This window comes from Cynara cardunculus (genome assembly GCF_001531365.2).
Source record: "Cynara cardunculus var. scolymus isolate 2C chromosome LG 10, CcrdV1, whole genome shotgun sequence".
Taxonomy (NCBI): domain Eukaryota; kingdom Viridiplantae; phylum Streptophyta; class Magnoliopsida; order Asterales; family Asteraceae; genus Cynara; species Cynara cardunculus.
In genome coordinates, this window is record NC_037537.1 from 25,928,685 (window position 1) to 25,945,040 (window position 16,356).

The window sequence follows — 16,356 nt, forward strand, 5'->3', positions numbered from 1 at the left end:
ATAATTATCGAGTTCCAACAAAATAAATAATTATTATCTTTATAAAAAATTATGTTATTAAACCAAATATAAATTACTTCGTTATTGTACATAAATTAAATTATAAAAAAATTGGATTAAAAAATTACACAAAAAATGAGGAATTTTAAATAGTTAATTTGATACTAATATTGATATATTTTTGTCAAATTTTTATGATATCATCAAACATATATTTTATTCAAAAATAAAAACATCATCGCTTTCTCAAAATCATATAAAGCCATATTATAACATCGACTGAGATAAAGAATAAAATGAAATATTAAAAACACAATGTATCTCGCTGCATTGCGCGAGTACGCTTCTAGTATTTATTAAATGTATGAAAAGGAAAAAGTTTTAAAAAAATTAATAGACTTTAGTGTTTGAAATGATTAAGTATTTGGATAATTTTTTGAAATAAATAAGTGCTTGGATATTCATTCAGACATAAAAATCTGAAATTTTATGTGAGTTTTTTATGTCTGATTTGTTAAGAGATAAGATCGTTTAAATTATTTTTATTTTTTATAGACACTTATGTTTTATCGTCTTCTTATATGGTAAGAGGTAAATTAACCTCTTATTTGTCTCTTATTATTTTTTTAAACCCTGGGTTTCTCAATCGATTAACCTTGATCGACCATTTCTATTAATAGATCTTTACCGTATTGATCCTTGCGTCTCTCAATTGATGTATTTTAATAAGATTTAAATTTGTTAAATACTAGTAATAGCATATTTTCGTGAAATATTTGAAAGTGGAACTTAAACTTTAATAAGGCAATTTTTTAATTATGCATGATATTTTGCTCTGAAAGTAGGACCTGACCACTGACATTGTGTTCTCGGATTTGGGAAAGAGGAAAGGGAGGATTTTTTTTTTCAAATGTAGAGATCAAGACATGAGGCCCCCAAACCTGTTTGTTTAAAGAATCAAACTGTTCTTGTCACTTTTATATCTTGTTTCGGATCAATCAGTGGCTCACCGGTCAATTCCGCTTTGAGGCCACCCTTTACTTTGCCATCTAGCTATCCAGTTGTGAATTGGATTGGGATGAAGCTAATCTTGAAAATTACAGATACAAATCCTCTATAATATGGGTGTGGGCCTGAGTACCAGAGAGTATCTTCTATCGTGTTTGATTTCAACCCTGGTGAACCTGACACCTTTCTGGAAACATTCCTTCGGATGTTGTAGATTAGGATCCGTGCTATTGTTTAGGGGATCAAGATCGTGAGCTTGAGCCACTAGACTCGTTAATAAAACTTATAAGATAGAGGAAACTACAATTTGTTGCCCACGTGGTTTGTTGATTAAAACGGGTTTCATCCTTGTGGTATGTAACTATAAGTTGGTCATGAAGGTTTAAAAAACGCTAGGATTGGATCCCTCCCTCTAACGACAATTAACTAATGGACATTTTCATATTCTTAAAACACCCTTTTATTATATAATGCAATATATATACATATACATACACACACTCGCTCGCATAACATCGATGGGGTACTTGTCCCTTGAGTTCCATGGACCCAACACATCAACGACACTCACACATTATCCGATACCATCGGTCATACCACCCAAATCCAAGATGAAAACTTCAAAATCAGAATCAAACTCCAATTAAACAAACATTGCTATTAACCCTAATCCAAACATTCGAAACCTTAATCGAGAATGCATATATGGAGTTTGGTGGCTCAACCACCAACGATGATCGAGAAATGGAGGAGACGAAGTGGTGGTCGCATTGACATGAAGGCGAGATAAAATATCATCGTTGGTGTATTTGTGTGTGCGTATAGGGAGGAGAGCTCGCTGGAGAAAAATGGCGATGGTAGGAATCATTAGATGCTTCGACTGTGAATGGGGGGGGGGGAGGGGCGGATGTTCAAGATATGTACCCGATGTCAAAAAATTGACAAGGAGTCAGATAAAGGTGTGGGAGATCGACCCTGAGGGGCTACTTGTGTTGTGGGAAATGATGTTTATACCATATATCTATAGTTTCTAAATTGTAGGGACTAAAACCATCACAATTGACAAACTAAAGGGGTCAAATTGTAGTTTACTCTTTAAAACAGGGGTGTCAAATTTTAGCGACCCCGGTAATTGGCGGCGGGTACGAAACCGTGGCAACAGTCCGACCCGACCCATCTTTGCACATCCTCGTCCCTTCGATGCGATTTTACCTCATCCTACGGTCAGAATTTGCCGGCTTGGAATATAAAAGGGGGAGATCTCTACACCGTTTCCCATCTTCGCAAGTCTAGGTCTAAATCGGATTTGGGGGAAAATTGGCGAAGGTACGCTAAGGTTCGTTCATCCCTCTATTTACTCACTCAAACGCCAAATTAGTTATTGCAATTTCATATTCATCTTGTGGATTTTCGTTTCATGTGTCGGTTTCGTTTTGCTTTTTTTTTAGTAGTATTGAATTGAATTGCAAGTCGTAGATATATACGCGAGCAGAGCAGTTTCTACAAATAGTTGCGTTTTGTGAAATTTCAGTCGAATGTAACGAGACGAGCTAATAGGTTACCTACTTTGTTTCTTATGGATATTATTTGTGGGGGATTTCACGAGTAGGTTCGAGGTTTAACGAATGTCAGAAATTAATGATATATTTGGGGGAAAGTAATCTTACGGTTCTGCAAGAGTTGTGGTGGGATCAGTTGATGATATGGACTAAAACGATGTCCTTTCCATGCCTCAAGTTCTATGCTTTTGAATGATGTAGTAGTCTTTATGTGAATTCCCTGTTGTAGATGTCCTTGCCATTTTGTGTGGTTAGGTTTCTACCGAAATCATTTTATGTCATCGACGTTAGCATTATAATGTTTTGCTTTTCTTCTATGGTGTGCAACTTGCAAGTGGGGAAGTGTATTAGCAACATCATTGGGTCCTGGAACAAAGTTGAACTAAGTTAACGTTGGAAGTTAATGTGTTGGGTATTTTGGTTGGGCTTTGCTCGTTTGAACCTCTTTTATGTGTTATTTACTTGATTTCTTCTATTTTTCTTCATTTCATTGTGATCTCTCAATATGTATGCATCTTTTGATTTAGATATGCTATAGATACCTTGTATTGCCTGATTTATTTAACTGTTGTTGATTCGCCTGAAAGGGACTGCACAAGTTGATTAACGATCCATGGCAAATCTGGTAGCCAGGGCACATATTATGAAAAAAGTAGACTGTAACTTGTATGGTTCATGTGTATATTTTCATCTTTTATTCAAATATCTACACTGATGATGACAAGGAAAACGGCAAGAATCTACAAACCAAACACTCGATATGACAACAAGGCCTCCAGGATGACAAAGCTGTGTACCATGGTTGCTCTTAGGCATCCTATTTACTTGCTCTGCTACCCCTACATCAGGCAGATATGTCTTTTTTGCTTAGGCAACACCTATGGCAGAAGGAACTACATTTTTTTGATGACTTATTCGAATGTATATGACGACTCCTCCGTATGAAAATTAATCACATGGTTCTGTTATGACATCTGTATCCAATATCATGAACCAATTATCTTCAATTGCAGAATTGACTATTCAAGTCAATCAAACTTGTTTAATGACTGAACGTCTAAGAATGCATATTGCTGTTAACTTTGTTTTATTTTGTCTGTTCTATTACTTCATCTAAATGATTCCACTTCCCATTTGTAATTGTGTTCAGCTACAATTTTATAATATATAGTAACCCATGTGGATTCCAATACCTGAACTCCATTCTGTTTACCATTATATTAGGTTGAAAATGCCTCGCTATGATGATCGGTATGGTACAACTCGTCTATATGTTGGTCGTTTGTCCTCTCGGACACGCTCTCGTGATTTGGAGTACCTTTTCAGCAAATATGGAAGGTAAGTGATATTTTCGATCTTGAATAGATTTCTTTCTAGTGCTATTTTACATGCCATACCTGAGCCTACATGTTGAGGTCGATGGAAAATGGGTTAGATAAAAACTAGCAATGGTTCGGCAATTTTTTTCTTATTGATATTCTATTTAGATGGTCAATGTTTAAGATTTTAAGGCAATTTTTTGTTTTGTCAGTGGTTATGGTCAATTTTTCAATAGAGTATTGCTTGCCCAAATGTTGGAAATTCTTGCATGAATGAAAAGAGAGTTGATTAACATAGACAAATGTTCCCTCCTATGCGCACCCCGTTCTCTAAAAGAAGATAAAGAGAGAGAAAAAACTGGCTGGGAACTGTAGTATGATCGGCGTTTCCCTTAGATTGATAGGACGTGCTCAATATTCTGTTGAGCATGCTTTGTGCTTGGGGTCTACGTTATTGATTATGTATGGAAGGGGTGTTGTGCCTCTAGGTGTATGTGATTTAACTTGAATGATCTTGTTGAAGGTTTTCGGGCTTTTGCCTGACCTGGAGGTCAATGGTGGAAATGGTGGGAAGTCTTGCCGAGTGTTAGGAGACTTTGGCGATACTTTCTGTAGTCTTAGTACGTGTTTTTATGGAATTGGCAACAATCCAAACTGGTGTTTAGTTCGTCTTGAGGGGCGAGTGTGATGCACTTCGAGTACTTAAGTAATGATGGCCTTACTGTTTCTGGCAACCATTTACGCAGAGTACGAGATGTGGATATGAAGCATGACTTTGCATTTGTTGTACGTACCCCTCCTTTCCCTCTTTTTTTCTTGTACAAGTACTTTTGAGTTTTTTTTTCTGTTTTTTTAAATGATGCTATTTCTATTCGATGATTACACATTCTGTTTTCCTCCCTTCTTTTCCCCTTTTGTATTGATTTAATATGGCAGGAATTTAGCGATCCTCGTGATGCTGATGATGCAAGATATAGCTTGAATGGCAGAGACTTAAATGGCAGTCGGCTTCTTGTGGAATTTGCGAAGGGTGTAAGTGACTTATATTCTGTGTGTAGATTTAATCTTAGACGTTGCAATGCAATTTAGATATGTCTGTCTCAGCGCTTTTTCGCACACTTCTCACAAGCTGGGGTAGCCGGGGGTCTCCATGAAAACAACCTCTCTACTCTTTAGGGTGGAGGTCAAGTCTGCTTTCATCTCACCCACTAGACCTGTCATCACAAACCTCTTACAAGTCGGGGATCTTCATGGAAACAACCTCTCTACTCTATGAGGGCAGAGGTCAGGATTGCGTCATTTCGCCCCCATACCTCACCTTGGGGTGGGATATACTAGGCTTGTTTGGTTTATTTTCTGTCTAAGCATTTTTGATCGAGGTTTTACTAATCATTTGTTCTAGTAAATTCTGATACGTGCTTTGATCAAAAGTCGGTTTGTGGGTTTGTATGCGTATGGTTCACCACTTTTAAGTTACAATTATACCCTTTTTTGCATTTATCATGTATAAAGCTCTAGTTGATGAACTCTCACACATGTTGCTGTTACTTATGTGTTGTTTCTGTTATATGGTTTTCTCCTTTGTCGGCGAGGATCCAATTGAGGTAGAATGCTGATGGTTTATCACAATGAGTGTGTTGTGGTGATGTTTTTGTTCAATATGATAATTATGCTTCAGTTACTACAAATCTGTATTTATGATTGTCAAATTGTGTTTGGCTTGGTTACAGACTCCACGTGGACCCGGTGGTTCTAGAGAATATGTGGGAAGAGGCCCTCCTCCTGGGTCAGGCCGCTGTTTCAACTGTGGGCTTGATGGTCACTGGGCTCGAGACTGCAAAGCTGGTGACTGGAAGAACAAATGTTATCGCTGTGGTGAAAGGGGCCACATTGAGAGAAACTGCCAAAATAGTCCAAAAAAGCTCAAGTTTGTTCTTCTTCTTTCTTTCTACACTCACTTTAGCTTTCTTGATTGCTGGAGCTCACAAATTAACCGTGTTAATTGTCCTACAGACGTGGTCGGAGCTACTCAAGGTCACCAGTGCGATCGCGCTCTCCCCGTCGTCGTCGAAACCGGAGTCCAAGTTACAGCAGAAGCCCCAGCTACAGGTAATATCAATTAATTTGAGTGCTTGGTGATGTTGTAACTTGTAAATATTGCTCTCTAGGGTGCGTTTGGTATGCGGGACAGAGCAAGACGGCACAGCTGGACAGGATTAAAGCTTGTTGTCCCATGTTTGGTATGACGTTAAAACCGAGAAAGGACGGGACTGAGTAGGATAAAAATGCATTTTCTTTGTTCCGCCAAAATGGGTAGGAACAAAAATCAGGGAGATGAGACAACTTGCAAATTATTTGAACTAACGATGTCAAATTAAAACCCCAAAACCTTGCACGATTCTTACGCCCTTGCCATCTAGTCCTGTCTGCGTACCAAACGCATTGCCAACGGTTTTTCACTTGTTTATTATTTGTTCTGGTTGATGCCAGTCGTTCCCGATCTCCTGCAAAGAAAGAACGCTTTGTGGAGCGTGAACGGAGAACAAAGAGCCCCCGCTACTCTAGGAGTCCAAGCCGCAGCCCTGAGCCACGTGACTCACCACCTCCGTCAACACTAAGGAAGCCAAGCCACAGCCCGGCTCCCAATGAGGACCGAGTTAGCCCATCTCCAGAGAGAGTTAATTCAGAATATAGCATAAGCCCACAGAGAGCAAAGAGCCAAAGTCCTGCAAGCAGCCCAGCTAATGATACTAGGTATGATAGCCCTTCTAAAGCCAATGGTGGCAGCCGCAGCCCGAGCCAAAGCCCCATCGGTGATGATGGTCCCGCAGCTGAGGGGAGCCCGGTTGACGACGATGGCCCTGTGGCTCATGGTAGCCCAGTTGATGAAGAAGGTCCTGTTGTTGAAGGAAGTCCAGCCGATGGTGACGAAGAGACTCGACAGGCCAGCGAGTGAAAAAACCAAGGTATCTTTTATTTAAGTTGTCGTAAGACCGTGAAAACCGAACATGTTTGCTTTTGTGGTCGGGTGTTTTCTTGTTGAGGAACGGGTTAAATGTTGGAATGTTCACTTTCGTGTTTTAAACTTCTCCTGGTTTTGAACTTGGTACTGTTACTATGATCACAGGCGGTGCTAGATGTCTTTGATTTTAGAGTTCGGCTCGAAACAATAATATTAGGCTTGAGCTCTACTCGAGTTTGACTAACTTTTCAAAGTCGGGCTCGAGCTCAAGTTCAAATATTTTTTCAATGTCTGAGCTTGAGGTCAATGCTCGTTTATGAGATTGAATTCAAGATCGATTAACTCATTTATTTGCTCAAGCTCGATGATTTTTATATTTTGATCATATAATTTGTGAACGTATAAATATGTTTGGCTCGAAAGTGTGTGCTAGAGTCCAGACTCGACTCAAAGTTCAATCGAGCTTTCGAATGAGTCGAGTCAAATATTGGTGTTATGGAGTCCGATTCGTCAAAGCTAAAACAATATTTATTCCGTGTTAGAGATCGACCAAAGCTCGATAATTATTAATCTCGGGACCGAGTAGCTTGTTAAAAAGCTCGACTCGCTTACACTCCTGTTGTGTATGGGGTGTGCTTGAATTTTGAGCAGCCACCATGTTGGTGGTCAAGTGCAATGGTGTGGTCTTTTTTAGGGGCCAAATCAAACGAGCCTACTATATTTGTGCAAAAAGTTGATTATTGACACCCTCAACTAGCCTCATATAGAACCTGTTTTTAAAAGACATTAATATAAGAAGGCATTTCACAACTATTAATTACTTACTGGGTAATATTTTAGTTCACCAAAACGATATCGTATGCAACAACTAACCTGGTAAGTGCTAACGGTGGTAAGAGTCGTCGCCTTCACTTACCGGGTAAGACTCTCAGTCTTTGCCTTTGCTCTTACCGGGTAAGATTCTTGGTCCTTGCCATATTGATTTGATAAGGTAATATGACTTGTTAAATGCTTACTCGGATAAACATTTAGTAAACAAGCATAGTATATTAAACATCTTCGATTAATTGAAACAAGACCAGTCAACCCTAGATACGTAACCTGTTAAGGTCAATCACTTACCCAAAATCGATCCTACGATGGACTACTTTTTCATGCAAATATTTGTATTTTAAATAATTTTCATGTAATTTTAAACGTATGGTAAGGCGTATATAACGTTTTTTAAACATATAGTAACAAATAATTTAAAAATAACAAATTACAACCACCGACTGGATTGACCGGTTGCATCGGTTACAATCAGTTTTAGGGCTGTTTTTTTACCTCTTAATAGTTCTATTAAGATGTATCATCTGAATCGCTAAGGGGGTGAATCTTGTTTGGCAAAAAAAAGACTCTTAAACGTCAAACCTAAAAAACAATCATAATTTTTTATCCATTGATATCATACCCTCAAGTCGTTGCTTACGAAGAAAAGGAAGGGAACGGGGGAGAGAAAATCTTGTGTCCTCGAGTTTATTTGAAGAAAAAGGAAGGAAAAGAAGGGAAAGTAACGTGCATCTTCATCCGAAGTGTAGGAGGAAAGAGATGGAGAAGAAACAAAAATTATTACGATAAAAAACCTTTATAAAAATTATACATTTATTTGCTGATTATAATTCTCTGTAAAATAAACAAGGGTATATTTGTAAAATCAACTTCTTTTTCTTTATCTCTTGCTTAAGAACATGAAAATCTATTATCGTTCGTCTTTTCCTTCACTCTTAGTTTTCTTCCCAGATCCGAGGACAAGGCGTAAACCGTCAGGGTTACAGGACCGTGGCATATGGACAAGAAGTAAAATTCTCAAATTCGGGTCCCAAAACCAGCTCTAGATTTGTTTTTTCCGGTGAAAATGGATCTTATGGTAAGAAGGGATCCTCACCGTTGAATTCATAATTAAAGATCAACACTGATATAAAGATGCACCAGATCGATTCTCATGATGAGCACAATTCATGGGAGTGGGGGTGAGATTATAAGTAATCAAGGGTCCAAATCCCTTCTTCCCGTTAGGTAGCTAACTTAAGTGCCTGGTGCTCTTCCCATACAACGACGGCCAGACTTGCACTGTTCCACACCCTGAAACCTATTTTTACAAGTATACCACCAGGAATCCGCACCCTGAAACCTATTTGTACAAGTATACCACCCGGAAACCAACTGTGATACATCTAACGGCATTAAGCACATACCAACCAACTTTCTAACAAAAACGACATATGAAAAAGGAAAAAAAAAACATAAACAACAGTGTGCGAAAACAGGATCTACTCTATACATCAATAAAGTCGGATCTCGGTATACATCACATATCACCGACGCTAGTCGATGTATTAAAGAAAATACTGTTTTATCATATATCACAACACCGTATAATCACCCTTTTCCATACGATGCTCGACTGCTTGCTTTTATATACAGGTAATCGAGCACAAGACAGAAAATCAGAAACATATTTGTCAGATCGAATCAATACCTAACTCATCTTCTACGTCATCTGTATCTTCAAAGAGTTTCAGAAACCGAGCCTGTTCTTGCTGTCTTTTCCTCTTCTGCCAATACTTGTATGCAACAACCAGTCCTGCGACGAATATAGCCGAAGCCGCAACACTTATAACGATGATTATTATAGTCCATTGCATTCCGTGCCCTTCCTCATGAGGATGCGAGTCGCTATCCAAGTTTGTAGTTTCGTCTGCAACGATAATATTTTGGTTAGTGTCACAAAAGCTCGATCACTACAACAGGGTATGGTGGGTGAGATGTATGCACACCTGTCAATCTACACTCATAGGATAGAGCGGTTACTCTTGTGAAAACCATTAAGCTTGTGTAAAAGTGTGAGCGAAAAGGAAATAAGAACCAAGACTAGTAAATACTCCCTCCGTTATTACACTTTTTAATCAACTAAATGACAATTCTACCCTTAATAATAAAAGGGGAGAATGGGAAAGTAAGCACTCACTTTTGAAACATATAAAAGATTGTTAGATATGTGAACCCTAAGGGGTTGTTTGGTTGATTTTCCATTTAAGTCATGTATTAATAAAGTTGTTTGTTCAGAGTTCAGACTAATCGGTCACTGCAGATTGGAGAAGTTTGTTTTGGAGGTTTTTTTCATAGATGGAAGGAGTGTTCTTTTAATTGGGGATGAGCAGGTTAAGAAAAAACTCGACTTTCTACATGAAGTTCCCCACTAGAAGCTTATTGAATAAGCCACATTCTATATCATCAAACCACTACGAAAACGGTCATTTGTAGTTGACCGAGTAAGTTATGAATCTCATTAAGCTGCTAACAAACAGACCCTAATAAACCTATGGGCAGGATACAAGAAGGCTTCGAGTCTGCAGAGTGTGCATGAGGAACAATGAAAGTTCAAGAATTGTGTTTTGAGACGAGGAATTCATACGTTCGAGTGTTCGACTGATAACCACGTACATAAATATTTATATGGGTTCAACTATTTGCAAACATCCAACAATTGTCATTATAACCATCTAATTGTTGCAATTAGAAATTTTAAAAAGCCGTAGTCCGGTTTACCATCCAAAACAGGCTCCATATTCAACACTCAATTAGTTATATCATGCAAGCCTCTCTGCCACATGGGTAGAGGCAAGGTCTGCATACATCCTACCCTCAGACCCTATCTCTGTGTAAGATATATTGGGTTTCTTTGGTTTGGTTTGGTTTATTAGTGGCATCATGCATGTTTCAAGAGATCAATTTTGGATGTCTAGTTGCTGGCATAAAACTAATTGTGTGTGTACATATAGGTGGTTTCAATTACAAACTCAACTATTAGTACGAATCATACAAACCAAACTCAACCATTCATCTAGTCTAATGAATATCTCGATTGTTTCCTAATATATAGGCGTTGATCATAATAAATGAACTCTGATGATCTTCCATAAATATCATGAACTCTAGTAATCTTCATCATAAATAAGCACTCATCATTTCTTTAAATATATCAATCAATTGGTTTGTATGGTTTGTACTGATGTCGGGCTTGTAAAAGCTCTCTCCTCTCCTCTGTGTGTGTGTGTGTGTGTGTATAAGATTGGGTTCTGGTGAGAATAGAAGTAACGGTGAGAAGCGTAAAAAGAGATCTTCACTTTGGATCAATCCTAATTAAATATCAACACTAATGAGGTGCACTGGATCAATTCCCTTGTAAAACGCAATTCATGGGTGGGTATAAAATTAAAAGTGATCAAGGGTTCAAATCTCTTCTTACACTTCTCAACTTAACTTCTATTCTCACACAAGCCTTTGTCTCTCTCTCTCTCTCTATATATATATATATATATAAGTTAATTGGAGAACATACCGTGTTTTATGCACTCATGACACAAGAATGTCGCATTGAATTCCTTGTCAACAGTACGAATGTAGCGACCGTCAGAGGCTGCAAAATCTGAAGGACAGAACTCCCACTCATCAAACACATCATCAAACTTAATATGCTCCTCCTCATAAAACCCGCACCGTTTGCATTTTTTACTAGAGAACTCCGTAAGAGGCTGAAAATATTAAGCAAAAAAACCTGGAATCACTTTCAAAAAATAAATACGAGAAATGATAGGTCATGTACTGCCTCCATAATACCTTGTAGGGCTATTACAATCCATATATCAATCAAATGCAGCCATGAAAGGATATATTATCCGAATTTACATGTACATCAACAAAAAATCATTTACATATCTATAAAAAGCTCTTTCAGTAACACCTACAATATAATTCATCTTTCCTAAACCCGACTGAATAGAGACAATAATGAGAGCCTTTTGTTCACGGTCATTTTTTGGATAACCATGGGAATCCAGGCCAGCTTATGCGCACCAACAAATCCCTTGGGCGACCACAAATGACCTGGTATCATCGCATGTGAACCTCCATGGCCATATGGCTGTGTTTGGATTCGAACCCAAGAATATGAGATTTCCACTACATCCCCTTGAACCATTGTGCCACAAGGCCCACAACCTTGATACAGACAAAGTGTGAAAAAGCAAATGATATTTTAAATTGTGAACGGAAGGGATAGTCATCAAGAAGATTAGAAAAACAGAACCTCTACTGATATTTTAAATTGTAAACGATGACACCACAAACACAGTAATTAGAAGCAAATAATTAGCAGCATTGATCCCCTTCCTAAACTTTTTCCAGTCAACAACAGTTGGAATGCCTCATTCTCCCTCGAGAGGTATGCAATGAAAGATCCAATCATTACATACCTGAAAAGATTCTTCACCCTTAAACTTATATACAGTGTATGTCTTCTTCACATCCGGAAGAGCTGCCTTCTTCTCCCCGCTACATTGAAAGTAAACTTTGGGTTTTGATCCTAGCCATTCATGGTTTTTGTATATTTCCAGGGAATCAAGTGTGACAACTGCTGACAGTAAGAGTTCTGCAACCAAAAAGAAAACCAAAAGACCAAAAAACACATAAAAATCAATAGAAGTAAGCAAAGTATATCATACTTGATTTGAACATACATGTACATACATTGAAACACTAGGAACCTCAACATTTCTGTAACGAAATGGTTATATCTTTTTTGGAAGGGTATCCAAGGCCATGTCTAATCCCGACAAAAGTGACTGTAAGACATTAGGCCTGATAAACTCAGAGGCCACAATTGTTGTGGACGCCTGTAATCGTACCCGGGGCAGATGGAATATTCCACCACACCCCCTTGGGCCTCAACCGTACGCCAAAACCCTTGGAGTTAAAATGGTTATATCTTTATAAGGACTTAGGGCTATATGCTTCTATACTAATAGAGAGATAAGAGACAGCCTTGATTGTTTGATTGGTTCCTAACATATCCTTGTCTCAAATGAATTCCAACTGTTCACTGAAGGCCGGGTAGGACTCTTTTGAGTCTTGAGGTGATGCCCGAGCTATAGCTTCACCAATTGCAAACCCAAAAAAGGCATATAAATCGATACCAATTGCACTGGGAACTATCTTTTGGTTATACTTCGTCCACCTTCCCAAAGTTCAGACTTATAGTCTATAGTAGAGTTTAATGAGAGCACCATCTCCGTATAACTTTCTACATTGTCTGTCATAGTGAGTTTTCTTTTCCTCTCTCTTCATATCGAAGAATATCAACCCATAAGACAAAGTGTCTGAAAAGCACTATGCCACATCCCCCAAGACTTGAGTAATCAACATTTATATGTTTCTTCTAGTTTCATAAGAAAATGTAATACTATTTCTAATTTGGGTCTGAACTGTGAACCACAAAGGAATTACCCAAGGCCCCGACCAGACGTAAGCAGGTTCAATCAACAATCATCCCAATTTCATTCGGAAATAATCAACAAAACATCTATATAAACGCATATTTGATTCATAGAATAAACTTGAACAGCTGATCTTGTGCCTATTGAATTATTTTACTTCAAGGAAACAAAGGAAAAGTTATCCACACAATCTATACATAAATTACGACATATGCGAGAACGTAAAAACTATCCGATTCACCACGGAGCAAAAGCACCTAACGCAAAAATACTTGATTAAACCACAAGTGTTTGAATCAAGATTTGATTTCGTTATACAATTTAAAATTCAAATCAGAAGCTGGATTTCTCACACAGATAGAGCCAATAACCAACAAAATATTCATCACCTTGTTCCAATCAAGAATCATAAAAAAACAGCTAAAACTAATATATCTTTTCAAATTCTCTCAAATTAATAAACGAATTTCAATCTGGTAATCAGTTCGCAAGTAGAGTAATAATCGAGAAGAATTTACCTGGAAAAGAAAAGAGAAGAATAATCGAAACCCCAGAATTCCAACGACTCGCCATTGACGTGATGGAACAAATCAATCGACCATCGAGAATTTGCAAAAAAATTAGGAAGATGATGCTACGAGAGAAATCAGGGAAATTTTCGTTAAACAAGCCAATCGATTCGTCTTAACGGAGGCGACGGTGGCGTGTCGTTTTCCGGCGAGCGATCGAGAGAAAGGGGGGAGAGATTCGCGCGTGATTCAATATATGTAGTGGTAGGATCTATCGTACGCACATGGTGCGGTTTAGCACCAGAGGGTAATGGCAGTCGCTTCAACCGACTTTGTGTGTTTCAACCATTTTTTTAGTAAATTATGGGTTAGAATAAAACTTTCATATACATTTAACCAGAAATGGCCAAATGGGCTCAATCTGGCTCTAAATCGAAGGAGGATCTGGACCGATTTGAGACTGGCCCGACCCAGGATCGATTGTGACTATTGGTTTGGGACCGGTTACAGTTTTGTTAAAAAAGAAGGCCCGACCCGATACCATTTGGGACCGGTTAGGGGCCCGACACGATTTTTCAAAAGCATTACCATTTTATTACCGATACCCAATGTCCATGTGAAAGTTTTTCCCATTTTTGATCGTTATTGTCTCATTTACCTTCTATTCAATATATATAAGTCATATGGTATATGTGGGAAGATACTAACTTACAAACGTTCATAGTTCTTATTATAATTCATGATTTCGGCTCGTATTCTCGCAAAAAGCGTATTTTTAAAGTGTATCCAATTGACTCAGTTATATATTTTTCAGTGTATTAAAATAATAATTTTGTATTATTTAAAAAAACTTAAAAAATATGCGTAAAAAATTGAATTTAAAAAATATATACATAGAACCGGTTTGGGCCCAGCCCATGACCGGTTCTCGTAAGTGGTTACAAAGTAACTTAACCGGCCTTGGGCTTTTGGTCGGGACTGGTTACAGGAATAATGTTTGGGGCTGAGATTGATTTGGGCCCGGCTCGGCCTGAAACTGATTTTTGGCCATCTCTACATTTAACTCTCTTTATTAGATAATTTTGGTAATATTTTAGTTGTGTCTAAATTTGAAAGATTAAATAAATTAGAGGTTTTTTATGAAACGGTCAATCAATTTGTTTTTTAGTTACTAGTTATACCATTAATATTTTGTATTCTTTTATTAACTAAAAAATACTACATGTTTTTCAGAGTTTATTTATAATCAATTTTTTCTTATAAATTTATTTATTTTATTTTCATAATAACAAAAGAGATTAGTAGTTTTTTTTTTTCAATTTACAAATCTTTCCAGATTTATTAATACTAAATTGTGATATTTTTAAAATTTTGATTATATTGTTTTATTTCTATTTATAAAATTCATAAATGAATTGATTTTCTTACAAATTTCATGAATGAAATCATGTTTTCAGTTTTGAAAATATTTTATTAATGAAACTAGTTTCATTTTGGTTAGAAATGATGAAACTAAGTTCATCAATAAAATCATATATTCAGTTTCAAAATGTTCCATTAACTGAAACATATTTAATTTCATTTTGATTAGAAAACATGAAACCAATTAGAGAGTAAACTCCTAAGTGATAACAAATATGCATATTGAAAGCGTTCAAGTGGTTTCTCTTCTTTTCGAATGCTCTTATGCTCCAGAGACCAAAAACCCTTTTCACTTTTCTTTTCTTCTTACCCCAAACAAAAGAAAGAAGAATGAAAAGAGCGTTCAAATAAAAACCATCTAATTTGTATAAACCGTGAAAACCACATTCAACCAATCATAATTTTTCATTTTGTTCATTTTTTTTTGTAATTGTGAGAGGTTGATTAACCATTTTTATCGTAGAGGGTATTAATCATAGATATTATCATCTTCATTATTTTAATTTTAGAGAAATACATGAAACAGTTTCATTACATATTATATGAAACAATTTCATAACCATATATGAAACAAATTCATCAAAAAAAATATTATATAAAACAATTTCACAAGATTAAACAATTTAATGAAAAAATTTCATAAGATTAAACAATGAAATCGACGTATGAGGGTGGTTTGTACGTTTGTACAAATGAGAGTGGTTTTCATTTTATCGCTTCTCTCTCTCTCTCTCTCTCTCTCTCTCTCTCTATATATATATATATAGATTTGGGATCACATGAGATCAGACTGTTTTCGTGAGACCAGTTTTTTACACTTGAAACTTCACATCAAAATGTTGTAAAGGTTCGACTTTTTTAAACCTTCACAGTGTTTTTGCTATGAAATTTCAAGTATAAAAATGTGGTCTCACGGGTTTCACGAAAACAACTTGGTTTCACGTGAACCCTACCCTATATATAGGGTTGAGTTCACTTAAGACCAAGGGTTTTTCGGGATACCCGTAAAACCAATTTATGTTCATTGATCAACTTTATAAGCTAATGATCTAATAGTCTAAAGTTGCACGGTGGCAATTTTGTGATTATTGAGAAGTCTCGTGGCAATTCTGTGATTTTTAATGTTTAGATTGTAGATCTAACCCAAAGGTTGAGAATTAGTCTTACGAGTTTCACAACTCTCTCTCTCTCTCTCTCTCTCTCTCTCTATATATATATATATATATATATATATATCTATACTATATTATAAAGCATTTG

The 16,356-nt window shown here is 37.0% G+C and overlaps 2 protein-coding genes across 7 annotated transcripts; one reads left to right on the forward strand and one right to left on the reverse strand.

Moving 5' to 3' along the window:
- The first annotated feature begins 2,274 nt into the window (after positions 1 to 2,274).
- On the forward strand, positions 2,275 to 7,038 carry LOC112519871 (serine/arginine-rich splicing factor RS2Z32-like). Of its 6 annotated transcripts, XM_025128185.1 has the most exons (8): positions 2,299 to 3,488; positions 3,792 to 3,905; positions 4,410 to 4,506; positions 4,633 to 4,672; positions 4,823 to 4,918; positions 5,617 to 5,813; positions 5,900 to 5,995; positions 6,377 to 7,038. In XM_025128185.1, exons 4-8 carry the CDS (start codon positions 4,649 to 4,651, stop codon positions 6,840 to 6,842), a joined length of 879 nt encoding a protein of 292 aa, XP_024983953.1. In that variant the 5' UTR covers positions 2,299 to 3,488; positions 3,792 to 3,905; positions 4,410 to 4,506; positions 4,633 to 4,648; the 3' UTR covers positions 6,843 to 7,038. The 6 variants fall into 6 exon arrangements, with proteins under 6 accessions (XP_024983949.1, XP_024983950.1, XP_024983948.1 ...); XM_025128181.1 differs by lacking the exon at positions 4,410 to 4,506 and having other exon boundaries at positions 2,275 to 2,344; XM_025128182.1 differs by lacking the exon at positions 4,410 to 4,506 and having other exon boundaries at positions 2,284 to 2,334.
- Positions 7,039 to 9,146: 2,108 nt separating this feature from the next.
- LOC112519220 lies at positions 9,147 to 14,006 on the reverse strand. The gene is made up of 4 exons (XM_025127222.1): positions 13,684 to 14,006; positions 12,146 to 12,321; positions 11,233 to 11,425; positions 9,147 to 9,588 (listed from the first exon to the last, which is right to left on the reverse strand). The coding sequence occupies exons 1-4, from the start codon at positions 13,736 to 13,738 to the stop codon at positions 9,353 to 9,355; spliced, it is 660 nt and encodes a 219-aa protein (XP_024982990.1). The 5' UTR covers positions 13,739 to 14,006; the 3' UTR covers positions 9,147 to 9,352.
- Between the last annotated feature and the right edge of the window lie 2,350 nt (positions 14,007 to 16,356).